General features: G+C 42.9%; 1 protein-coding gene across 1 annotated transcript in view; it reads right to left on the reverse strand.

Moving 5' to 3' along the window:
• Positions 1-381: 381 nt before the first annotated feature.
• The window catches only part of mrps22 (mitochondrial ribosomal protein S22), a 34,587-nt gene continuing 8,766 nt past the window's right edge, over positions 382-26,202 (reverse strand). The window contains exons 2-8 of the mRNA XM_038817609.1: positions 23,512-23,675; positions 21,594-21,758; positions 17,602-17,745; positions 8,815-8,898; positions 7,998-8,143; positions 2,043-2,151; positions 382-1,349 (exon numbers count right to left, since the gene is read on the reverse strand). Coding sequence (XP_038673537.1) covers positions 1,230-1,349; positions 2,043-2,151; positions 7,998-8,143; positions 8,815-8,898; positions 17,602-17,745; positions 21,594-21,758; positions 23,512-23,675 — 932 coding nt within the window. The 3' untranslated portion in view covers positions 382-1,229. The remainder of the gene's footprint in view (positions 1,350-2,042; positions 2,152-7,997; positions 8,144-8,814; positions 8,899-17,601; positions 17,746-21,593; positions 21,759-23,511; positions 23,676-26,202) is intronic.

Raw genomic sequence — 26,202 nt, forward strand, 5'->3', positions numbered from 1 at the left:
AAACCCAGAAGCCGATTAATTCTTCATCTGCAAAGTGCCCAATAACATATCTTTCACGCAGAAAGATTAAAACTAGTGTACTCATAATCTTTTGTTTTATTTTAGCATGAAAAGTTTGACACCAAAATTGCACTTTTGTATGAATTAAGTGAAAATTAATTTTTATATCAACAGGTCAGAAACTACATGTTTAATGTTTTATTGCAAATTTGGTTCAAATAAATTTAACAGGTTTATTGGAGCATCAGCTTACTGGTCTTTATTAAAATAAATTTACAGTACCAGCAGTGCTAACCACTGCACCACCATGCTGCCCAGATTACTCGTCTGCGTAGTTTTTCTAACACACTACTACTGCTGTCATGATTTTGAGGACAATTGTTTGCTTCTACTGTGATTTTATTGCAATGCGAAAAGTAGGACATGTCTAAAAGCACTGAATATAAAGCCAATGTTTAGTTGGACAATCTCAATTTCTCCCTATAATGTCTACATACTGAGGTACACATGGAGGTACTAAAATTAAGCATCATTCAAAGTAAACATTTTGAACTCACATTTCAATAACCAGTATTTGTTTCCAGGTGGAAGAAATCCAAAGGATAAATGAATCATGAACAGTTTAAAAGCTTCAACTCACCATTATTAAAAATGGGACATGCCAGTCCATTCACAGTACCTGAGCCATATTCCCTAGAACGTTATAATGTATTCAAGGGGGCCGAATGGCCTACTTCTGTTTTGTATTTCATATTACATTAAATTGCAAGGTAACCAAATCACAATATGGGATAGATTTGCTCCGTCAACACTTGGCAAAATCCATTTTCTTACCATTAGGTTTAGACAAGATTGGGCTCGACTGTGATGTCACCCACAGTCAAATAGTCCACTGACTAATGTCGAGGCTTGCACCAAAAAAAAGATTACTCAGACACTCGACCATGGAGCCATAATCCAGCATTAAATCTTAACTTTTGCGGTAGAAGTCCAAAGATAGCGTGATTTTCCTCCCTCCCCCTCCTCTCATATTCCAGGTTACTAGTTTTCTGATAAATACCCTGGAATTTTTATTTCAAAATTCCAAAAAGAAAATGTTTGGTCACAATGTGATGTTCCAGTAACTTATTTTTCCAAACAAGAACCGATGGAATAGGAATAAAGTTTTGGTTCTACTGTCAAGTTCTTAACACAAGCCAAATTCTGAACTGTTGCATTAAGTTAATTGTTTAATTTTGTTCTTCATTCTTGCGCAGATCTTGATTAGCAGAGCTGTTGAGTGCTTCCTGATAAACTTGCAAAGCTAATTCAATGTAGCCTCCCTTCTTGGAATCAGTATGAGAAAATATCTAGAAAAATAAACATTTAGAGTAAGATGAAATATCTATCATTCATTGAAGTCTAATTACCAAAAAAATGCAGGATTGAAATCTCAGGTAAAATAGCCGACTTCTACTAAGCTGTTTTCAATACATTTTTTCTACAATTACCTTTTGAATTTAAAAGTTGTGAATCCAAATTTGTGAGGTAAACACAAAGCGTTTTCATTTTTTTATATTTTCAATGTATACTTTGACCGCCACAAATAACTTGTGCAATCTGCAATAATTGGACATTCCAAGAACTGGGTCAGGTGTCTGGTTCTGAATCGCCTCCCAGAAAAGACTGAACATGTGGATTTTACTGTGTATGCCCATGTCCAATCCAGCAACTGGAAAATGCAAATGAACATTCCCTTTCTACATCCCTAACCCTAATAATGTGCTTTAAATCTAACCCATGTGCACCACCTCCTGCACTATCACATTACATTTTGCAGATCCTTAATTTTAGTGAATCTCCTTTTAAAAAGTACATTTTAACATAGGTCTCTTAATTGCGAGCAAGGAGAGGCAACTTGGATCTAATTGATGGAATTAAAAATTGCTGATCTGCCTACCCCAGAGTTAAATAGGTCACCAATGCCAGAATTCTACGATTATGAGCAGGTAAAATTTGAAACTTATGTATGCATTCTTAAAGAAAGCAAATGTAAATTGTACCTTAATGAGGTCAATACCCTGGGCTTGCTGTTGGCTTGCCTCCTTAGATGACTGACACTCTGGGTGTAGCCTGTGATACAGCTGAAGCACGTTTATAGCATCATCCATTCTGCAAAAATAAATACGGGTGTTTTAAGATGCTAACTATAAAATAAACCTCCGAATAGTCTCAACAACAAAATAGTTTGAAAGCAAATTATACATTCTAGGTCCAAACTCAAATTGCTAGCAATTAATTTGTTATCCTCTTATCCTTCCCCCACCCAAACAAGGTGATGGTATAAATTGTTAAGAGTCCAGCTTTTGTGGTCGGCATAACAGTGAGGCTATCCATATTCACCATGATCACATATTCAATAGATAGCATATGCAGACTCAGGAAACTGCTCTCATAAAATGGAGATTGCTGTCCAATTTGTGTTGCTCCTCTATCACTACGTCAATAAATTTAAAACATGAAGACCATGAAATTATGGTACTGGTCCTCTGAATCACCAAACAAAAAAAGGTTTGGGCTTGATCATTGAAGTGTAAGTACATTTGTAAAGCTACAATTGAACAACCTCTCTGGCCTTAACTTTACATTAACAAATGTGGAGTCACATACCATGAGATTTTATTTTTTTACTTTGTCTCACCTATTATCGTTTATCACTCATCTTTCACTCTTTATTTTGCTAGAATATGAATTACATATTCTAACTCACACTGCCTGGTTTAGACTTTGCATGCCAAAATCTGTTTGGCTGAAGAGATGCATGAATGTTTGCCCTGTTCACACACATCTCCGATCTCCGCTTTATCTGACATTCTGACTGAAATTTGCAATGTAAAAGCCCATGACATGTCTGGGGGCAGTTGTCAGCATTTTAAATTGAGAGTGCAAAATCTGGGCCAATACACAATTCTATTTAGTAAATATTTACAGTCCTCCCAGTAATTGGTGCTGTTGCTTTTAAGTCATTGGCCTTGAACTAATGCATCCCTTTAAGCAGGTAGCAAGTGAGCATTCGAAGTCAAAAAAATACGCTACACGTGTTGCTGCATTTTAGTTTCACTAGCCTGCATCTGTGTATGTAGCTATCGATTTTGATTAACTTATTTCAAAGCCAGTCCAACATTTGTTTACACTTTTAGCCATCTCCATTAGTTACAGGAAACAAATTAAGACCACCTCTTACATCATAACTATAACACATTCAGTAAGACTGAAAAAAGGGACAAGGTGGCATGTGGCACAGTGGTTAGCATTGCTGCCTGAGGCACTGAGAACCTGGGTTCGAATTCCAGCCCAAGGTCACCGACCATGTGGAGTTTGCACATTCTCCCAGTGTTTGCTGTATGTTTTACCCCCACAACCCAAAGATGTGCAGGTAGGGGGATTGGCCAGGCTAAATTGCCCCTCAATTGGAACAAAAAAATAATTGGGTACCAAATTTATATAAAAGCAAAAAATAAGGCTGGTGATCATTATTGTACAGGCAAGGCCACTACTGGTTGTACAGTTTTGAAATACAAACTGACAAAAATCACTGGATGATTGGGTAACCTGTGTGACTGGGTAACCAGATTCCTAGTTTTCTGTCTGATCCCCTATTTGTAAACAGTGCCCCCCGCCCCCATAGTTCTGGATTCTCCCACAAGAGGAAACAACCTCTATATCCACCCTGTCAAAACCCCTCAATCTAATATGTTTCAATCAAGCTACCTTTTGCTCTTCTAAACTTCTGTATTCAATTCCCCTTTGTTACAATGCAAGTTGATGTTATAACTGAACTGGAAGATCCTAGAATGGAACACTGCCTCAAAAGGTCCTAATTTCTACTTTCTTTTTTTTTAAACATGGAGGAACAGAGTCACAGGACCACAATTTCATTTTATTTAATTCAAAAAATTGAATTACACTGAAGTAAATCTTAAACTACAATAGTCACATGAACCCACAGTCCCTTTTTAAGAACCCAAGATGACCAAGGTAAGGCATATTCCTCTCTGAACCCAAGTCAATGTCTGGATCTCCTCAAACTTTCCCCAGATGATTATACCATGAGCCACCATGTCTCACTGAACTCCGGCTGAAATGAGTGTTTTCAGATTCTGCTTTCAAAAGTCACATTTTTTAATTTTCTAAAATTATGCTTTCTCTCCACTCCTATCAAATTTTCACTTTCAGCTTTATGCCTCTCCCTTCAGGTTCTCTTTGTCTTTTTTTTCCATAAATTCAGAGTACCCAATTATTTTTTTGTTCCAATTAAGGAGCAATGTAGCATGGCCAATCCACCTAACCTGCACATCTTTGGGTTGTGGGGGTGAAACCCATGCAGACATGGGGAGAATGTGCAAACTGCGCACGGACAGTGACCCAGGGCCGGGAATCGAACCCGGATCCTCAGCGCCGCAGTTCCAGTGCTATCCACTGCGCCACACGCCGCCCCTCTTTGTCTCAAAGACTGCACAAACTGCGAGTTCCAGCCATCAACGTTCACAATTATTTCAAATAATGCCTCCCAAATGGTACTAATTTCTCATCAACCATAACAATACTGGTCACAGCACCCTGGACTAGTGTGTGGACAATTCCAGCCCCACTTGACCCAGAGCCACAACACAGTGAAATTAGATTGTACTTAAAATACCCAAGGTCCTTGGTTGAGCCAAGTAAACTACAGTCACCAGACTTGTAGCTTTAAAACACAAGTAACCTTTTATTATGTACAGTATTATAATGGACTGAACATGTAACTGACTACTACCCATTCCACCCCCCACCACACACACACACAGAGGGGAAAAGATGGTGGAAAGGGAACAAAAATAAATAAAAGGATAAGTATCTCTGATGCATTGGGGTGACATTCAGTCAATGTCTTTCTGAAGTTCAGCCTTTTGTTTTGGTACTTCTTCCTTCTAGGTTTACTCTGGCAAGGCTGTCTACTTTCTCTGCAGACGCAGCATCATTTCAGGTTCACAGCATAGGATGTGCCAGCATTCAAGGTTTTTAGAACAATAAAGCAGTTCTTTCACTTCAGCAAGCTGGAGAGCGTATAGGGGCTGCACGGAGATGCAGTGGTTAGCACTGCTGCATCATGGCACCAAGGACCCGGGATCTATCCCGGCCCCGGGTCACTGTCTGTAAGGAGCTTGCACACATCGCCCTGTGTCTGCGTGGGTCTTACCCCAACGATCCAATGAAAATGTGCAGAGTAGGTGAATCGGCCAGGCTAAATTGCCACTTTTGGGGGGGAGGGGAGGGAAGTAATTGGGTACTGTAAAAAAAAAATTTTTTTAATTTTTAGGTAAGAAGCTGTTCCTTTCACTTCCAAAGTCTAAATACTTCTGCTAAGTTGTCGCAAAGCCTCGCGCTGAAACCAATCACTGACCGTTGTCAGGCAATTCACTTCCTGACCAACCCACAGGATGCCAGTTAAGCAATCGAAAGATCTCTCCAAAACTGGTTCCTAAGATGCACTAGGTAACAAAGAGTCTGGTTTCTCCCCCCCCAAAAACACAAAATCTGGGAATACAGTGTCCTGGCAAGCAGACTGCTTCAACTTTGAATCTTCTGCTTTAAGGCACATCCCGATTACGGGCCCAAAAAATAAAATAATAAAATAAAATAAATTCGAGCAAAGGAAATAAACAGGAAGGACTCTTGCGCTACTGCAGATACATTTCTTGCCTCTTACAACTCAATGTCTTTTCCACTCTGTGACTTTACTGAACAGTAATCTCTGTTATCAACTCCAAACTCATTGGGAATTTCTCTAGTTTCCTTAATTAGCTGGACTTTAGGTTTCCGGCATCTGTTTTCTTAACCATTACTCTACCGTATGGCTTTTCTTCTAGCAAGGCTGAGAGGTGTTCTCTCATTAGCCTTCTAAAACCAATTTCTAGCGGATTTGTGAGGGCTGTCTTCTCTCTCACTACCTATCTCCAACAACAATCAAATTAGCTGAACTAAAACTTAAAAGCTTCTCAGCCATACAAGGTCCTAGTTACTAAGCAACCACTGCTGGTTTATTTACTCTTCACAACATAACCCCCCTCTAAGTTAATTTGATTGCTGTTGTAGATAGGTAGTGAGAGAGAAGACAGCCCTCACAAATCTGCTAGAAGTTGGTTGGAATTTAATCAGCCTCTACACATACACACACCTTTGTCCAGCATGAATCTAATTATAGGTTTTACCCTTCCGGGCACAGAAACATTAAATTAAACACACTTACAATTATACCTTGTTTCTAATGTTTACCAATACAAACAGAAATCCCTTAAAATACTGTGTGGAGTCTGCACGTCCTCCCCCTGTGTGCGTGGATTTCCTCCGGGTGCTCCGGTTTCCTCCCACAGTCCAAAGATGTGCGGGTTAGGTGGATTGGCCATGCTAAATTGCCCGCAGTGTCCTAATAAAAAAAGTAAGGTTAAGGGGGGGGGAGTTGTTGGGTTATGGGTATAGGGTGGATACGTGGGTTTGAGTAGGGTGACCATGGCTCGGCACAACATTGAGGGCCGAAGGGCCTGTTCTGTGCTGTACTGTTCTATGTTCTAAAACTACTTCTGTTTTCCTAACACCTCACAATAAAGGTAACTATATTAGCTCTCCAAATTACGTGCTGCTTGTATGTGTTCCAACCATACATGCTATTACACAAGATATTAGATGTTCTGATAGGCTAAAGTTGATGAGCATTCAACTAATGGACTTCACCTGATTAAACCATAGCCAATCTATGAAGAGACTGAATTTATACATTTCAATTGGCACTTCCATCTCCGAAATTTGTGCAGCATCATAGATGCTTATAATGCTCTGGGGACAGCATTTAAAACCCTGTTCCTAGTTACGATACCCCATGCATTATTTTTAGGCCAGGGTTTACAGGATCTTGTAATGTCACCAAACTCTGCAAAGGGAATGATGACTGGCAACATAGAACAAACAGTGCAGAAGGAAGCCATTTGGCCCATTGAGTCTGCACCGACCCACTTATCCCTCAGTTCCACCCTATCCCCATAACCCTATAACCCCTCCTAACCTTTTTGGACACTAAGTGCAATTTATCATGGCCAATCCACCTAACTTGCACGCCTTTTGACTGTGGGAGGAAACCGGAGGAAACCCACGCAGACACGGGGAGAACGTGCAGACTCTGTACAGACAGTGACCCAGCGGGAAATTGAACCTGGGACCCTGGCGCTGTGAAGCCACAGTGCTATTCACTTGTGCTACCCGATGTCATACATGCCATGGAGCTAAGTAAAGTGACACATTAATGATCTCACATTTCCTCCCTTGGCTCAAACCAGAATGTCTAGGGTTTTGCATGGTTTCGTACTATGCCAGTGATCTCTTTCCCCACTACATTAGGCAGATCCTGGATTCCTGCATACCATGGAGACATGCACTAAATGTAAAGTTGAATTCAATGTTTTAATAATATTTATGCATCTTGAGCCATTTACACTGAAGCTGGGATTTTCCGCCCCTTCCCGCAAGCAGGATCTTCCGGTCCCACTGAAGGTGCAACCCTCCCCTCCCATCCCCTCCCCTGCAAGCAACAAAGGTGGCCGTTGACTTTGGTGGGAACTTAACATCCCGAGGGAAAATCTGCCACCGCAGGAAGGTAGGAAAATCCCAGCCAGAATTTCTTTGCAGAATTTATCCATGAAAGAGTCAAAAGTATTCAAAACTATCCGACCCAAAAGGCTAGAAAATTCAAACAATGCAATGCTCCAACAAACGAAACACAGAAATTCAGTTACCAAGGCTTTGTGCCCATGGTTCCAAAATTACGCTTTGAATAATTGTCCCAAATCATGGTAAAGAGAAGCTAGAAGTAATTTTTTTTTTTTTTTTTTAAATCACATAAATCTACAAAGTTAATTTCAAGCATACAACATAAATCTTGAAGGTCTGGAGAGAGAAAATGTAACTGTATTTACAATTATACTTACAGGTCTTTTTGAATCATGTCTATTAGTAAACCATCAATTTTCCTCCTGTTGACCAGATACCAGACCAACCCACCAAAATGTCTCGTTGAACGCAAAAGATCGTATTTGCCATGTTTATCAATATCTTCGTATGTTTGCTGGTGGACCTGGTAAAGAAAGACTTGCATTCATCCAGTGCTTTTCTAACACCAGACATCTCAAAGCACTTTACAGCCATTGAAATATTTTTTGAAGGAATGAAGGGTTTGAAAGTCAATTTATCAAAACAATCAAGTTCTTAATCCTTAGAAGCAAACTGACTAAAATGTCTCAGGAACTACAGGGGTTTATAATCAAACAGTGGCAAGGATACCTTGCAAGTTCTTCCTCCTGTGGAATTAATATAGCCTTCTTCTCCAGGCTACAAGTAACTGCAGCTTGAGCAGGCGGTCTACTTAGACGTGTCCTATATTGTAGTCACTTTGGTAAATGGGAGCAGCCCGAGGGGCTACAAACACACACACAAAATGGAGGTACACAGACTCAGTTATTCCTTCCTTTAAGCATCACAGCTGCTATTGGGAGATCAGTAATCACATGTGACTCAGCCTCTTTGAGCATAAATAGAAAAGCTCAAAGGCAGAGATATAAAATAGCACATAGAGTTAAGACTTTTAGGCTCCAATGAGCAGCACACTAATCTTCAAAATTTGCATAATGTTTCATGAAACTGGTGCATTTACTAAATTGGAAGTGCTTTGGACTTGCATGGTCCTAAATACATTCAGTACCTATTTCATCGACTGCCCTCACTTAGTCTAATTTGAGGTGTACTCACCCTGATGTAATCAGCAGAATCTGGCTCAAATTGATTAAGACAGAGATCAAGAATATCTTCATGACGATCCTGAGCAAAAACAACCTGAAATGGGCAACATTGATCATATCAAAATACAATACAATGGTAATCTGATTGAAACATTAACATTGGTAATTCAAGAAAGAAAACAATTAGTTTGGAACACACACGGAGCAGAATCCCAATTAAAAAAATTACAGGAGGATGAATGCAACGATGTGATGGAAAGAATGCAGCTTTCCAGATACAGCTGGACCTGCACATTTTTAGTTGGGCATTTAGTTGATCCTTTTGCATAGCTTACAACATGCAATTTATGTAGAGTTGAAAATGTTAACAATACTGCACCACATCCATTTTCCAAATCAGTGTAACTGATTTGGAGTTTGGACCAGTTGAGAGGGCAGAACGTTTCGCATCAGCCTGTTTCAGAACTTTAAATGTCAGCCTCAATTTAATAATTTCAGCAAGCTTCCAGCCCATTTTAAATGTGCCACTGGAGGCTTGCCACAGGGATGTTGACAAAGAGATACTAGGAAAATCTAAAGGGATGTGGCTGCATATTGAGGGGAAAAAGGGTTGTTCTACTCTTCAAAAAGGCTGCAAATATTTTCAGTTATTATTTCAGCTTTCTCAAAGGCTGTTTTCCTTGCTGATGCCCACCTTTATGAGCAGGAAATGTGGGTTGTAGTAACACTGCCATTTCTGCTGTGGTGCTGGCACATCTCTCCATTATTCCCCTTTTAAGATTGTACAGCTCAAACCATTATTTCTAAAAAGGCAAACCCAGCAGCAATTTGCCAAAAGGCACTAAATATAGTTTCCATTTCCAAACTGCGGTGCGCTCGGAGGTAGCGTGAGAGATCTTGACAGCTCCTGCTGTCTTTAAGAATCTTTTATTCTGCTAAACTTGGAAAGAGTTTCAGTACAGCTTTTCTGTGATATTGGGAACAACGGATCAGCTGCTTTTCATTACAAGAATATTGGCACCATGGTCTGTCCCAGAAAGCTCAGAAAATGATATGCAGAATATTTACCAAAAAATATTCATACACCCCAGCTGCAAAGTGAATTTTGGTAGAGTAAAATCCCCCATCCGCAGAGGTTTCATTCCCGCAAAATCTTGCGATGGGTGAAATCGAAATGGTGAACGTACCTTATAATGGGAATGAATTAGCTCACAACAGCTTTCCCATGATGGGCACCTGGCAATCAAAACCTCCTGGTGAGTACAGCCCCCAAGTGGAAGATGATCATGCCCAGACAGTACTCTGGTACTTCCCCTGGCATGACAGGGGCAGTTCAGTTCCATGGTGTGGGGGCTTTTCCATTTTCATTTACATTGGGGTAGCCTTCCTTTTAAAAGCCGAAGTTACTGGTGGGGTGGGCTAATTTTATTTGGAAAATTGTCTAAAAATACGGCAGGAAAAGCTGACAGTGCAGCCGGCGAGCTACCCACTGCTTTTCCTACCCGAGATGACACTTTGCCAGAAAATGTCAAAATTCTACCCGATGAGTAAATTTTACTGTAGAAATTGCTTGCCAATGCAAGAAGACAAGAACAATGTAAAACTTGTCAATTACACAATATTCCAAATTGCAGTTCATTACTGTAAAGGTAACGCACTTTACCGGAGAGTGGAGGTAGAAGTCGTGAATGACCGGATTGATACAAGCGTTGATGTGAACGAAAAGAACAATGTTGTTATTGACTGTTTTGCCTTCTGTTTTTTAATTTTGTAAAGTTCTCGGTAAGGAGCAATGCCTGCATCAATCATTGTACAAAAGGTAATGCCATACTCGCATCATTGTCTGTCGCCTGTTTTTTCAAATCTTCAGCTGATCTTGTGAGATCTGCCGTTATCTTTGTTGAGCCTTCTTAGGCTCTTCTTCCTCGTCCTGCATAGGCTCATTTAATCTCATCAGTTCAACCATTGAGATTTCATCTTGATAAAATGGAAGCAACTCATCCACTTCAGCTCTGGTCATGTCTTCAAATTCCTCCCCAACTGGTTTTACAAAGTCAACAATCCTAGCCACTTCAGCATGGGGAACCCTGTGAAACCATTCCCAGCCTCAGGCCAAACTTTGTTCCCCGCAGGCATTGATAGCTGAAGCTCTAACTTCATCCCATGAGTCCTTCATTTTGCCTACTTGCAGTGCGGATTTTGAATTCCTTCCAGCAATCAAGGACTTTGGTTTAAGGGTCTTCTTCCAGAAGATGAAGGATGTGGTTCGAACTTCATCGGGTGCAGCAAATTTTGAATGAGGGAATGAGCTTCTGGCCCATTGATTGGAAAAGTGAGGTCGCATTGGGGTAAAAAAACCAAAATGTCAACATCTGGATGGTTCTCTGCAAGAGCGGGTGGATGCCCAGGTGATTTATCAAGGAATAGTAGGACATTGAAAGACAGGTTCCTTTCCCTCAAATAAGTGCGGACCTCTGACGGAAAGCAATTTACAAACCAGTCTTTTAAAGACTGCTGCTGTATTCCAGGCAATGCTGTTTGCCTTCCAAAAGACTCACGGATTAGATTTAATTTTCCCTTTGAAAGTTTGAGGAAGTTGCATGGTCAGCTAACGCAGCCTCCACCAGCAACTTCACATTACGCATCCCAAAACGCTTTTTGAAGCAATTCAACCATCCATTGCTGGCTGAGAATCCTTTGGAAGTTGAAGGAGTGACACCTTCTGCACCATCTTCATTGTCACTGCTAACACTAGCCTCTTAACTACTCTTTCTGTGTGGGTACAAATCAAGTGGTTTGTTTAGAATTATCGGACCATTGACTGGGGTCCTCCTTTGCCGCTAGTGATCTATCCAGATGGTGAGTAACTTCTTCATGCGGCACAACTACCAGGAAAAGTAAACACTGGCCCTCACTTTTTCTTCAGATTCCCGTACCAGCCTCCCTGAACAGGCGCCGGAATAAACTAGGGGTTTATCACAGTAACTTCATTTGAAGCCTACTTGTGACAATAACCGATTTTCCTTTCATGTACATGATTGTAGGTTAATTCACAGAGTAATCCCTGATTAACATGACAACACTTGCACCATTTTTCAGTCAACCTAAGATTGTGACTTTTTGCTCGAGTGTCATCACTTCCCTGGAACGTTTTCTGCTTGGCTCGGTCTCATTCATTTTTAGTAAGATGCTGTACATTATCTGTACTGTAAAATACTGGTCAGGAGTTATTCTATCCAGTAAATCTCAGCAAACTATGTGCAGTTGGATCCGGCACATTTCTACATGTGGAAGACAACAAGTAGTATTTTGTATGCCCTCTAAATTCAGTGTTTTATTAACCTTTCGGAACCAACATGCATTTAGGGGAGATGTTTAACATCTTAAAATAGCGGATGAGCAAAGTTTTGGGGCTGGGGACCGCAATTGGATGCACAAAATCATTTCTGTTGGTAAACAAATTTGCAATAGAAGGGATTGCGAACAACGGGTGTTGATTGTACTAAATATGACCAGCAGCAAAACAAAATCTAGCTTTTTTGATTTATAGCCTGTCATAAGGAGGTTGGGGGGGGGGGGGGGGGGGGGGGTGTCAAAGAGGAAGTTTGAAAGATGATTCCTTAATTCCCTTAAGATGTTTTTGCCTTTTCTGGGAGTTGAGAGAAGGACAAAGAGACATGATGGATGATGAGATCCATCAAGAAATAGGGAAAGCAAGTATGGGCCTGATATAGTTATGTGTTTCTCTTGTCTCGAGTATGAGTGTCGTTTAAAGAGAAAAAATACATTTAACAGATTAAGCAAATATATTTAATTTTGCCCCCTTAAATTGGGACTTTATACAGCTCGTCTTTAATGCTTAGCTTTCATGTGTTGAAGTACAATTGAGTTGAATTCTCCCCAGCAACAGAAAACAAACAGGACATGCTGACTGCTCACTTAATTAGGCTGCCACTTAAAATAACTAGGAGTGCCACACACAGTTGTATAACACTAGGAAACCCAGTGGGGCTCATTTTCACCAGAGTTGAAGTCTGGCTGCTCAACACCCCATACAGCCACCCCCCAGTAGAAAATCAACACGAATATCTCCATATCCTTTTAAGGGAAAGACAATGTTTTAAAGTCCATCTTTTCCCTATTCTTGAGACTCCACAGCACCTTTTGTGGGTGGATGTAGGATTTGTCAGGTCTTTGAAATCTGCGGAGGTGGGTCAATGCACAAGGCCATTGCCTTCGCAGGACTGGAAGACCTTGCTGGCAGTCAATTGCAAGCCACCACTGCCACAGGAAAACCCGCCGTACGGGCGGGGGGGGAGGGGCGCAGAAAATCTTGGCCTGTATTTCAGGTTTTACCAACATTTTATTTTTCCAATTCAAGCAAAAAACCTATAGAAGCTGCACTTAACTATTGTGTGAATGGAGGCTTTAAAACTGCAAATAATGGTATGCTAAGGAATTAGTCTAAGCATGTTACACAGCAAGGTGGCACAGTGGTTAGCACTGTTGCCTCACAGCGCCAGGGACCCGAGTTAGATTCCGACCTCGGGTGACTGCCTGTGCGGTGTCTGCATGTTCTCCCCGTGTGCGCGTGAGTTTCCTCTGGGTGCTCCGATTTCCTCCCACAGTCCAAAGATGTGCAGGTTAGGTGGATTGGCCATGCTAAATTGCCCTTTAGTGTAGTGTTGTAGGAACAGTGCAGGCGATTGGCCTAGGTAGGGTGATCTTTTGAAGGGTCGGTGCAGACTCGATGGGTTAAATGGCCTCCTTCTAAACCGTATGATTCTATATTTTAAGATTCAAAGACAGCACGCAAACGGCAGTCAGTCAGTTTAATTGACTGGATTACAGTTCTTTTGTTATACTTGTCAGTTTCTTTAAGAAACTGAATTGCAGTAGTGTGGTACGATATAGTCAGTTACAAATTGACACGGCAGACAAAGGGACGAGTTCATTTCGTTTTTGATAACTAAAACAATGAGAAAAAGGATATTTAAGAATGAATAGAAGAGTGAGTTGTGATTCTATTGTAAGCCATTAAAATTTACAATGTGCTCTTTTCAGAATTCTTGCTGACACTCTGGTATCCTTGTTGTAAAAAGATACCAGTCTCACCTACAGCTACAGCTGTTGATAGACCTCTATGATACACTCAAAGTACCAGCATCTAGGAACAGATACGCGCGCACACACACACAAACACACACAGAAAAGCGCTTTGAACTGTCATGTTGCTCATTTATTGTGAAAATTTCAGGCCAGTTTTCAAATGAGTTCAGTAGCTAAGTGATCTAAAGGATAACTGGTGTATTGTTTAGGAGATGCTATTCCATCTTAAGATCTGGAGGTCGGACATTTGGCTATCAAATGATCAATGTATGGAAGTGATGACATGCAGGCACTGTAAATAAGACAATATTTCCATGTAATTTACCAGTCCCTGCATAATCAATGAGAACAAAGCATACAAGCCAGTCACATCGAGATAGGCAGAAGCTTGTCGCCAGAAGCATTTTGTCTGCACTGCTTCTTTACTGGAATGAGGCTAAAAGTTGACAACACATCCAAAACCTGGGCACACCTGCTGTATTTAATCGGCATGAGCTTCCTCGTGTGTGGTGTATTTAAAGACCACCAGGAGCTGCTCCAGAATATTGTGACTGGAGAAGTAAATGCAGCTTCATAGGACAAATGACCCAGAAACTGCTTTTATTTAGTTTGCCGCCATTTTATATTTTCAGAGCTGACAACTGAGCCATATTCAGAGTGAATTTAATAAGTTAACAAGCTCTAAGTTAACAACGCTGCAAGAGGTCTACAGCAATGACAAAGAACAAAGAAAAGTAAAGCACAGGAACAGGCCCTTCGGCCCTCCAAGCCCATGCTGCCAGTCGAAACTAAAATCTTCTACACTTCCAGGGTCAGTATCCCTCTATTGCCATCCTATTCATGTATTTGTCAAGATGCCCCTTAAATGTCACTATCGTCCCTGCTTCCACCACCTCCTCCGGCAGCGAGTTCCAGGCACCCATTACCCTCTGTGCAAAAAACTTGCCTCGTACATCTCCTCTAAACCTTGCCCCTCGCACCTTAAACCTATGCCCCCTAGTAATTGATCCCTCTACCCTGGGGAAAAGCCTCTGACTATCCACTCTGTCTATGCCCCTCATAATTTTGTAGACCTCTATCAGGTCACCCCTCAACCTCCGTCGTTCCAGTGAGAACAGGCAGCACGGTAGCATTGTGGATAGCACAATCACTTCACAGCTCCAGGGTCCCAGGTTCGATTCCGGCTTGGGTCACTGCCTGTGCGGAGTCTGCACATCCTCCCCGTGTGTGTGTGTGGGTTTCCTCCGCGTGCTCCGGTTTCCTCCCAAAGTCCAAAGATGTGCAGGTTAGGTGGATTGGCCATGATAAATTGCCCTTAGTGTCCAAAATTGCCCTTTTGGGTGGGGTTACTGTGTTATGGGGAAAGGGTGGAGGTGTTAACCTTGGGTCGTATGCTCTTTCCAGGAGCCGGTGCAGACTCGATGGGCCGAATGGCCTCCTTCTGCACTGTAAATTCTATGTAACAAACCAAATTTATTCAACCTCTCCTCATAGCCAATGCCCTCCATACCAGGCAACATCCTGGTAAATCTCTTCTGCACCCTCTCTAAAGCCTCCACATCCTTCTGGTAGTGTGGTGACCAGAATTGAACACTATACTCCAAGTGTGGCCTAACTAAGGTTCTATACAACTGCAACATGACTTGCCAATTCTGATACTCAATGCCCTGGCCAATGAAGGCAAGTATGCCGTATGCCTTCTTGACTACCTTCTCCACCAGTGTTGCCCCTTTCAGTGACCTGTGGACCTGTACACCTAGATCTCTCTGACTGTCAATACTCTTGAGGGTTCTACCATTCACTGTATATTCCTGACCTGCATTAGACCTTCCAAAATGCATTACCTCACATTTGTCCAGATTAAACTCCATCTGCCATCTCTCCACCCAAGTCTCCAAATGATCTAAATCCTGCTGTATCCTCTGACAGTCCTCATCGCTATCCGCAATTCCACCAACCTTTGTGTCGCCTGCAAACTTACTAATCAGACCAGTTACATTTTCCTCCAAATCATTTATATATACACTACGAACAACAAATGTCCCAGCACTGATTTTGATCATGAAGAGGCAAACAGATGAGCTTTAGAAACAGAAAACCCCTACCCGGGTATGAGTTATTTTTCTTTTATTAACTCCCAGCATTAATTGTCCATAACTAGTTACCCTGAGAAGGCGGCAGCAGGACTTACTGAAGTGTTTGCTGGGCTGCTTCATATGCAGTCCAGTGTCAACCACATTGGTGTGGGACAGGAGCCACACCCAGGCAAGATCCAGTAAGGGCAGTAGGCTTACTTCGCTAAAAAGGACATGATTCATAAAGTTTATAGGTAAATTCTCTGGATCTTATAACCCAAATAATTGCAGTCAGCCCAAAACATTCAAATACGCTTTGCATAATATTTCTGATGGTTGTGATGAAACAAGCACAAGTAGAAGCAGTGGGTAACTACACCCTGTGTGCAATTCTCCCGATTGGAGACTGAAGTGCTCCCACCGCAGGGAAAACCGGAGTGATTCCCGGTGGCGCGAGGAGCAAACCCGACGTGCCATTCAATGGCATTTAGAATTTTCTTTACCCAGGGTCAAGGTTTCCATGCCATTCAATGGCACATTGGGGTTGGCACTGGATCTCAGAGGGGTGGGACCTAATCTCTCAGACAGGTCCCGCTCCTCAGTGATTGGGCCGCCTTTTATAAAGGGCATCTCGATCACAGAATGTTACTGCAGCCTCCCCCCCCATCCATGGATCGCTGGTAAGCCCCCACCATAAATTGCTGGCAAGTGCAATGAAATTGACTGAAAAAACACTTCAAAGGTTTCCACCACATTTTATCTTCATCTGGTGGATCTTTGAACTTGGCATGCTAACAGACGGTTTAACGGGTTTAAGGCAGCAGATGGGAAGGCCAGCCAAACAAACCCATCCCAGAAAAGACCTCCGAACTGAGCCCCTCTAGTACAAGCCTCCCTACCCCCCAACTCCCATGATAGACTCTCCTCGGCGCCGTGGAGGCAACTGTAGGGAGGATACTCACCCCACTGGAGTGCAAGCTGCCAGGTCATCATTTCTCAGGCCTTGCATCAATTCACATTAGTGGAACTCCCAGTTGGGGGTGGGGAAAGGGGGGGGGGATGGGGTGGAGCATCCCAAGAGGCTGGTGAATCGGGCATCCTGCCCTTAAATGACATTAATATTAGGGTTAATTACCACTTTGCTTGCTTCGCCGGGTTTGGGCAAGAACGTTGTCAAGACTGTCGGAATCCTCGGCAGGGCGGGCAGGGAGACACGCAACAGGTTAAGTCGATTGGAAACGCGCCTTAGTGTGTTCAAAAGATGTGCAGGTTAGGTGGGGTTATGGGGTTGCGGAGATAGGGCGGGATAGTGGGCCGAGGTAGGGTGCTCTTTCAGAGAGTCAGTGCAGGCTCGATGGGCCGAATGGCCTCCTTCTGCACTGCCGGATTTCTATTGGTTTCAAGGTTGGCGTGAAACCAAATTTTGCCCGTCGCCCCATTCACCGCGATCAAGATTCCCACAACTGGCCCTGGAGAATCCCAGCCCGTGTTAATACAGTCTGTTTAATCATATACTTTAATCGAAAGAGCAAAATCTTACTATCGTGCTCCAATTGCTAAAGTATAGAACATTACATGTTTTCTTGTCTGTTGAGATAAAGTAACTATTTTACCAAAAGATTTTCGTTCTTAAAAATTGGCGGTGGAATGACCCTGCGACCATCGCGAGGGAAGTAGACCCGGATCATCCTATCACGCTCTTCCCAGGTTGCTTTCCGCAACATCCCATTAGGTTCTCTTACCACAATAAATCGTTCCTTGGAAAAAGAACAAAGGGAAAATTTATTTTTAAAAACGGCAGTCAATGAAAAGACTCTTGAACCAATAATAGATGCTGCACTCTTAATTGTATTTGCTCAGATCTTAGTGCAAGGCACAAGAACAAGTCCACTGTGTAAAAACAACTATAATTACTAGCTGATCTCCTGTCAGACACAAAATGCAAAAATATTGAATAGAATCCGGTATCTGTCATTTGCTTATTGTTTGGTCTCTGTACCTGACATTCTGTCTGCTAAGTCTTTTGATATATTGCTGGTTAAATCCAGAACAAAGACCACAAGTGTACACTTCAAGGAAAAGGGGGTTTTGAGGGTAGGGATAATTAGGCCAGGGTGTTCAAACGCAATTCACGCTCCACGTATGTCATACATACTGCTTTTATTAATTTATGCTTTGACACAGAGCTATATCTGTAATTCACTTCCAGGTTTTGTGGTTAACCAGACACGGTGTCAACATTCAAGGTGAGGCTGGGGAGGTGGATGAAGGGATAAGTGAGCAGGGCTGTTAAATGTGATTACAACTATTTGCTCACAAAGAGGATGAAGGCTAATCCAGACTGGTTGGGGCAAAGGGCTTCTGTGTTTTAATTTCTATGTAATTTTATGGATCAGGCTATTTTTATTCTCCCATATCAGATGACTACTGGGAGTTGAGGCAAGAAGGGTACTCTCCTCATTCTCTCATCATGTCCTGACATATAGACGTTCAGTGCTGCGGACTTTGAAAACACAAGGATAACCGTCAGTCCTGCAAATGCAGAAAGACCAAGCTCAGTGCCTGTCCACAGGAGAGCAGGCTAGCATAATTGCTGAAAAAAAAAAGACCCCTTTGGTCATCATCTGATATGAGAGAATATTTGTTTAAAATTAATCACTTGGGTGAAGGGATGGACTGGATAGTTGCCATATTTGTTGTTGACACAAGGATAGGCAGGAAAATAAGTTGTGAAGAGGACATAAGAAGGTAACAAAAAAATATAGATAGGCTAAGTGAGTGGGCAAACATCAGCCAAATGGAGTATAATGTGGCAAAATGTGAAATTGTCCATTTTGTCAGGTAGGACAAAAGATAGGCAGGCATATTATTTAAATGGTGAGAGATTGCAAAACTCTGAGAAGCAAGAGAGCAGAGAGATCTGGATGTGTTAGTAAAGGAATCACAAAAGGTTAGTATGAAGGTACAACAAATAATTCTGAAAGCTAATGGAATGTTATCATTTATTGCGAGGGGAATTGACTAAAAGTGTAGGGAGGCTATGCTTCAGTTCTACAGAGCACTCATGAGACCACATCTGGGGGTACTGTTTACGGTATTGGTCACCTTATTTAACAAAAGGATGTAAATGCAGTGGAGGCAGTTCAGAAAAGGTTTACCAGACTAATACCTGGAGTGGGCAAGTTGTCTTATGAGGAAAGGTTGGACAAGCGAGGCTTATATCCGCTGGGGTTTAAAAGAATAAGAGGCGACTTGATTGAAACATATCAGTTCCGGAGGAGTCTTGATAGGATGGATGTGGAGAGGAAGTTTTCCCTTGTGGAAGAATCTAGACTTAGGGGTCACTGTTTAAAAACAAGGGGTCATCTATTTAAAATGGAGACAAGCTGAATTTATGTTCCTCAGAGAGTCGTGAGTCTTTTGAACTCTTCCTGAAAAGGCAGTGGAAGCAGAGACTCTGAATATTTTTAAGGCAGAAGTGGATAGTTTCTTGATGCCTTATTTATATTTCAAACAATGCCTGGCCATTAACTGTCAGTCACCATCAACTGGTGTATTCTCCCTTGGCAACTCTTCTACCAATCATAGTCCACTCCCCAACCAATCAGCACTCTCTTACATTATAAAGTTTTTGTTTCCACTTAGGAATTTTCCTGATGAGGACAAGATGAAAAGCTTTGACAAAATATCTCTTCTTTCAGTAATACTCAAATCCTGTACTACCAAATGACTACTAGCATAATTCTAGTTAGGAGCTACCATTCTGGGCCCATACCTGGAGGGTCAATTAGCACACACCATGGGCGAAATTCTCCGACCCCCAGCAGGGTCGGAGAATTGCCTGTGGCCGCCGAAAATCCCGCCCCCGCTGTGGCAGAGATTCTCCGCCACCCGGGAATTGGCAGGGGCGGAAATCGGCGAGGCCCCTGCGGTGATTCTCCGGCCCGCGATGGGCCGAAGTCCCGCCGCTGGGAGGCCTCTCCCGCCGCCGAGGTTTGAATCACCTCTGGTGGCGGCGGGATCGGCAGCACGAGCGGGCCCCCGGGGTCCTGGGGGGGGCGCGGGGCGATCGGACCCCGGGGGATGCCCCCACGGTGGCCAGGCCCGCGATCGGGGCCCCCCCTATCAGGGGGCGGGCCAGTGCCCTGGGGGCACTCTTTCTCCTCCGCCGCCGCCACGGCCTCCGCCATGGCGGAAGTGGAAGAGAAACCCACAGCGCGCATGCGCCGGTGGTGACGTCAGCGGCAACTGGCCGCTGACGTCACCGTTGACACATGCGCCAACCGGCGAAAACCTTTCAGCCAGCCCCGCTGCCGGGCGGCGGGCCTGAAAGGCCGCTGGCGCCGGTTTTTGCGCCAGTCGGCATGGTGCCAACCGCTCCGGCGCGGGGCTAGCCCCCAAAGGTGCGGAGAATTCCGCACCTCTGGGGAGGCCCGACCCCGGAGTGGTTGGCGCCACTCCCCTACGCCGGGACCCCCCGCCCCACCGGGTAGGTGAGAATCCCGCCCCATATCTTCCCTTCCCCTGCCTGCACAGCAATACATGAATATAAAATCACTACAGTGCAGTAGGAGGTCATTGGCCCGTAGAGTCTGCACCGACCCTCTGAAAGAGCATTCTACCTAGACCTACTCCCCAGCCTATCCCCATAACACAGGAACTCCAACTCACCATTTGGACACTGAGAGACCATTTAGCATGGCCAATCCACCTAACCTGCAAACCTTTGGACTTTGGGAGGAAACCGGAGCACCCAAAAAAACTCACGCAGACACGGGGAGAAAGTGCAAACTCCACGCAATCACCCGAGGCCAGAATTGAACCCAGTCCCTGGCACTGTGAGGCAGCAGTGCTAACCACTGTGCCACCATGCCCACCTGATGAACAAATTCTGCTTTTCCCATTAAATGACTTGTGGATCAATTTCCAGACTATCTCCAGATAGTCATGTCAAGATAACCAAATGTTGCATTACGTAATGCTTAAAAGCAATGTGTAATAGTTAAATAGGATTTTGCTTCTTCAAAAATTGAATATAAGTTTTTGGATAAAACAAATGATAACTAATACACAGGAACTACACATGTCAGTGGATATCTTTAAATACAAGATTGTAAAATTGTCTTTGTTCCAGTTTTGACATTTGCATTAATGTTTACAAAATCCTTTTGTATTAACTTACTAGATTTTCAACCTATGAAAAGGGGTAGAAACACGATGAATTACATACTGGGAGAACGGACTGAGGCAGAATGGAGAGTCAGTGACAGGGAGAGATCGGCAAAGATGTAAAGGAGCTGTTAATGGTGCCAGTGGGGACTGGAGAGTGTTAATAGTGGCAAAGGTAGGATGGCAGAATGTGTTCAAAGGAAAACAGATGTCAGTTGTCAGGAGTAGCAACACTGAACAACTCATCCCATTTCTATCAGTTCTGTAGAAGGGTCAATGGACTTGAAATGTTAATTGTGTTTCTCTTTTCCACAGCTGCTGCCAGACCTGTTGAGTTTATCCAGCAATTTCAGATTTCCCGCATCCATGGTATTTTGCTTTTATTTAGGTAGTTGATAGAGTGTTGAGCCTATTTGGACTCTGGAATAGTACTTACTCTGTGCGGAATGTCATATGTTATATCTGTGAATACATATTTCGCCGTTTCCAAACCATCTAGAACCTTATCTTCTGCTAGAACATCATTAATTGGTTCCCTTTCATTTAGTACTGGTGGCATTCGGAGATAAGCTTTAGCTGTATCCACTGCTTTACATCGAGCCTGAAAAGACATGACACATTTGCTTCAAACCAATCGCAGCCATTTTCTGTTCATACCAAATCCGTGTCATCATGTGAAACTGGTGAATGTGTATTGCAAACTATTTTATCAATGAGATTTTTAATACAGTTGAAAACCAGCCCGAGACTCAGATTTCTCCAAAGCAAACTACAAAGAAATTCAATCTGATAGTGTTTCTGCGTGCCTGATCCTTCTAAACTCCAACACGTACAGACCCAAAGTCCTCAAACGTTCCTCATACGACAAGTTCTTAATTCCAGGGTTCATTCTTGTGAACCTCCTTTAGACCCTTTCCAAGGCCAGCACATCCTTCATTAGATATGGGGCCCAAAACTGCTCACAATACTCCAAATGGGGTCTGACCAGAGCCTTATACAGCCTCAGAAGTACATCACTGGTCTTGTATTCTAGCCTTCTTGACATGAATGCTAACATTGCATTTGCCTTATTAACTGCCGACTGAACCTGCACGTTAACATTAAGAGAATCGTGAACAAGGACTCCCAAGTCCCTTTGTGCTTCTGCTTTCCAAAGCATTTCCCCATTTATAAAATAGTCTATGCCTAGATTCCTCCTTCCAAAGTGCATAACCTCACACTTTTCCACATTGTATTTCATTTGCCACTTCATTGCCCACTTTCCTCGCTTGTCCAAGTTCTTCTGCAGTCCCCTTGCTTCCTCAATACTACCTGTCCCTCTACAGATCTTTGTATCATCTGCAAACGTAGCAACAGTGCCTTCAGTACCTTCTTCCAGATCATTAATGTATATTGTAAAAGATTGTGGTTCCAGCACAGACCTCTGACGCATACCACTAGTCACCGGCTGCCATCCTGAAAAATAACCTTTTATCCCCACTCTCTGCCTTCTGCCAGTCAGCCAATCCTCTATCCATGCCAGGATCTTACCCTTAACACTGTGGGCTTTTAACTTATTTAACAGTCTCCTATGCGGCACTTTTTCAAAGGCCTTCTGGAAATCTAAATAAATCACGTCCACTGATTCTCTTTTGTCTACCGAGTCTGACAAGTATGAAATAAAGCAAATACTTGTCCAACCAGATTCCCCCTACCCGTCAGGGCATTGCGCTACGCAGCAGGAGGGAAAAACCTGAGCCTGCATTTTATAGGTCTACCCTGTTGTGTTTGCTGGTGAATCTCAAATGTGCTTGGCAGTGCTTTTGCCCCACAAGGTTCAGACAGTGGATTACCGATTCTGTATGAAATATGAAGTATGAAATAAAGCAAAAAGCAAAAGAATAAACCACCCAAGAATGAATTCTGTAACAACTATTTCAGAAGCGTTTTCTCAATAAACTAACACTCAAATCATTTCAATCATCTGGCTTGCAGAGAAATTTCCAAAACAACTGATTGGTTAATATCTAAATGGGCAAGAGAAAGGATTAACTTGGTTTCTCCTCAACAAATATTTTTGTTGTCTAAACAGCAAATGTGTTTAACTTTGTAATTTATTGCGGCGGCACAGTGTGGTTAGCACTGCTACCATACCACGCTGAGGACCCAGGTTCGATCCCAGCACCAGGTCACTGCCCGTGTGGAGTTTGCACATTCGGCGTGGGTTTCACCCCCACAACCCAAAGATGTGCCGGGTAGGTGGATTGGCTATGCTAAATTGCCCCTTAATTGGAAAAAAAGAATTGGATACTCTAAATTTGTAATTTATTGAAGAGTAATGGAAGAACACATTTAGAAACTAGCAGTAAATGTACCTCTTCAAGCTGCTCATTTGTCATCAGTTTGTATGTAGGTGGTTTTAGTTGCTGTTTAACAGGTTTGAAGACCTTCTCAAGATCGAGGCCTGTTATTCTGCTAAGGACACTCTGGACATCATCATCCATAAACTGGGGTTTTCTGGTACCAGCTGTTTTTGTGCCTGCCGAGCAAAGAGAGAGCGAGAGAATGGAAATATTTAAAATCAGAGAAAGATTTACTCACATATAATACCGTATCAAACTCCAATAGAACATTGTAACGACCCTGTAAAATTCCTCATGCCAGACACCATGACGTCTAGATAAATAAATACCTGACCCATACACACTACTAATGTGCAATTTGCCCCCATTATTGTACAGTTTGTACGTTGCATGATCAAAGGATAGAGTTCCTTGGCAAATGTAGGTACATGTTAATCAGGATTCAGCTGCTACACACAATGTTATAAAGATTGCTGAATGAAAATATCATCATGAACATTGCCAGAATATCATAAAACAACCCAATAAAACTGGTTTTCCCGCATCTGTCAGGAAAGAGAAATGGCCACCTCCACGGCAACACCAGTTTCTTGCTACAAGGTTAATGCCTTGCAAAGCATAGTGCACCTTTTCATTCTTTAAAGAAGTTCAAGAAGGCTGTCCACCATCAGTCTCACAAAGTTACTGGGGCCGAGCAATAAATGTAGCTTATTAATGATCTTCAATTTTACAAACTTACCTGTTGGAGACGGAAGTAGCTGAAAACACACATAATTCATTCCGAAAATGTAATTTAGTGGTACGCTGGAGTTTTCCTGCACTGTATACAAACTTAGGCGACACTGTAGATATGTCTCAAACTACTTGAGTTCAGTGTGCTCAAGTGTCAGATCCTAACAACCATGTCCCGATACTTTCACTTTTCAGATCAACATGCATCCAAAATGCTTTGCATTGGTTGGTGGGAGGGGGTAGGATTCTAACTGGAGCTTAAATTGCTGCAACTTGTAAGTATTCCCCTCCATGATCCAACGTTTTTACTGCTCCCCATCCCGAAAGAAAACCACACTAAAACCCACCACGGAAAACTGGTGGTCACCTCCTAAATCCCTGCCCATCTTTCCCAGGACCCCACATCTGAATCCCTCCAATCAGATTTCTGTTCTGGTCACTGGACCTAAACAGCTTTTATCAAAGCCACAAATGACATTCGAGCTGTCTGAGACAATCTTAAACTATCCCTGTTTATTCTTCGCAAGCTGTCAGCACCTTTAACACAGCTGACTATGCCATCCTCCTCCATCCGTGGGCGAAACTGCAATACTTAGATTCCTATCTATCCAATTACTCAGAATCACAGAATAATACACTGCAGAAGAGGCCCTTCAGCCCATCAAGTCTGCACCCACGCATGAAAAACACCTGACCTACCTAATCCCATTTGACAGCACTTGGCCTATAGCCTTGAATGTTGAGATGTGCCAAGCTCATTCAGGTACTTTTAAAGGATGTGAGGCAACCCGCTTCTACCACCCTCCCAGGCAGTGCATTCCAGACCATCACCACACTCTCAGTAAAAATGCTTTTCCTCAAATCCCTCCTAAACCTCTTGCCCCTCACCTTGAACTTGTGTCCCCTCGTAACTGACTCTTCAACTAAGAGGGAACAGGGCAGCACGGTGGCGCAGTGGGTTAGCCCTGTTGCCTCATGGCGCCAAGGTCCCAGGTTCAATCCCGGCTCTGGGTCACTATCCCTGTGAGTTTTCACATTCTCCCCGTGTTTGGGTGGGTATCGCCCTCACAACCCAAAGATGTGTAGGTGGATTGGCCACGCTAAATTGCCCCTTAATTAGAAAAAATTAATTGGGTACTCTAAATTTATTTTAAAAAACTAAGAGGGAACAGCTGCTCCCCATCCATCCTGTCCATGCCCCTCATAATTTTGTACACCTCGATCAGGTTACCCCTCAGTCCTCTCTGCTCTAGTGAAAATAACCCAAGCCTATCCAACCTCTCTTATGTTCCATCCCAGGCAACATCCTGGTGAATCGACTCTGCACCCGTTCCCGGCCAATCACATTCTTCCTAAAATGTGGTGACCAGAATTGCACACAGTACTCCAGCTGTGGCCTCACCAAAAGTTCTATCCAACTCCAACATGACCGCCCTGCCTTTGTAACCTATACCTTGATTGACAAAGGCAATTGCCTTTTTCACCATTCTATTAACCTGCCCATCTGCTTCAGAGATCTATGGACAAACACGCCAAGGTGTCTTTGTTCCTCAGAACTTCCCAGTGTCAGGCCATTCATTGAATGCTTCCTTGTCACATTAATCCTTCCAAAGTGCATCACCTCACACTTTTCAGGGTTAAATTCCACCTGCAATTTTTCTGCCCATTTTATCACCTCGTCTATATCTTCTTGTAACCCAAGGCACTCACCTCACTGTTAACCAATCTTTGCATCATCCGCAAACTTACTGATCCTACCCCCAACCCCCACATAGTCATCTATGTTGTTTATGTAAATTACAAACAATAGGGGACCAAGGACAGATCTCAATGCCATTGGCTTCCAGTCATTTCTGTCATCACCCTGTCTCCTACAGCTAAGCCAATTTTGAATCCACCTTATTAAGTTACCCTGTATTCCATGTGCATTTGCCTTCCTTATAAATCTCCCATGTGGGACTTTGTCAAATG

This window comes from Scyliorhinus canicula, chromosome 13 (genome assembly GCF_902713615.1).
Source record: "Scyliorhinus canicula chromosome 13, sScyCan1.1, whole genome shotgun sequence".
In the NCBI taxonomy this organism is placed as follows: domain Eukaryota; kingdom Metazoa; phylum Chordata; class Chondrichthyes; order Carcharhiniformes; family Scyliorhinidae; genus Scyliorhinus; species Scyliorhinus canicula.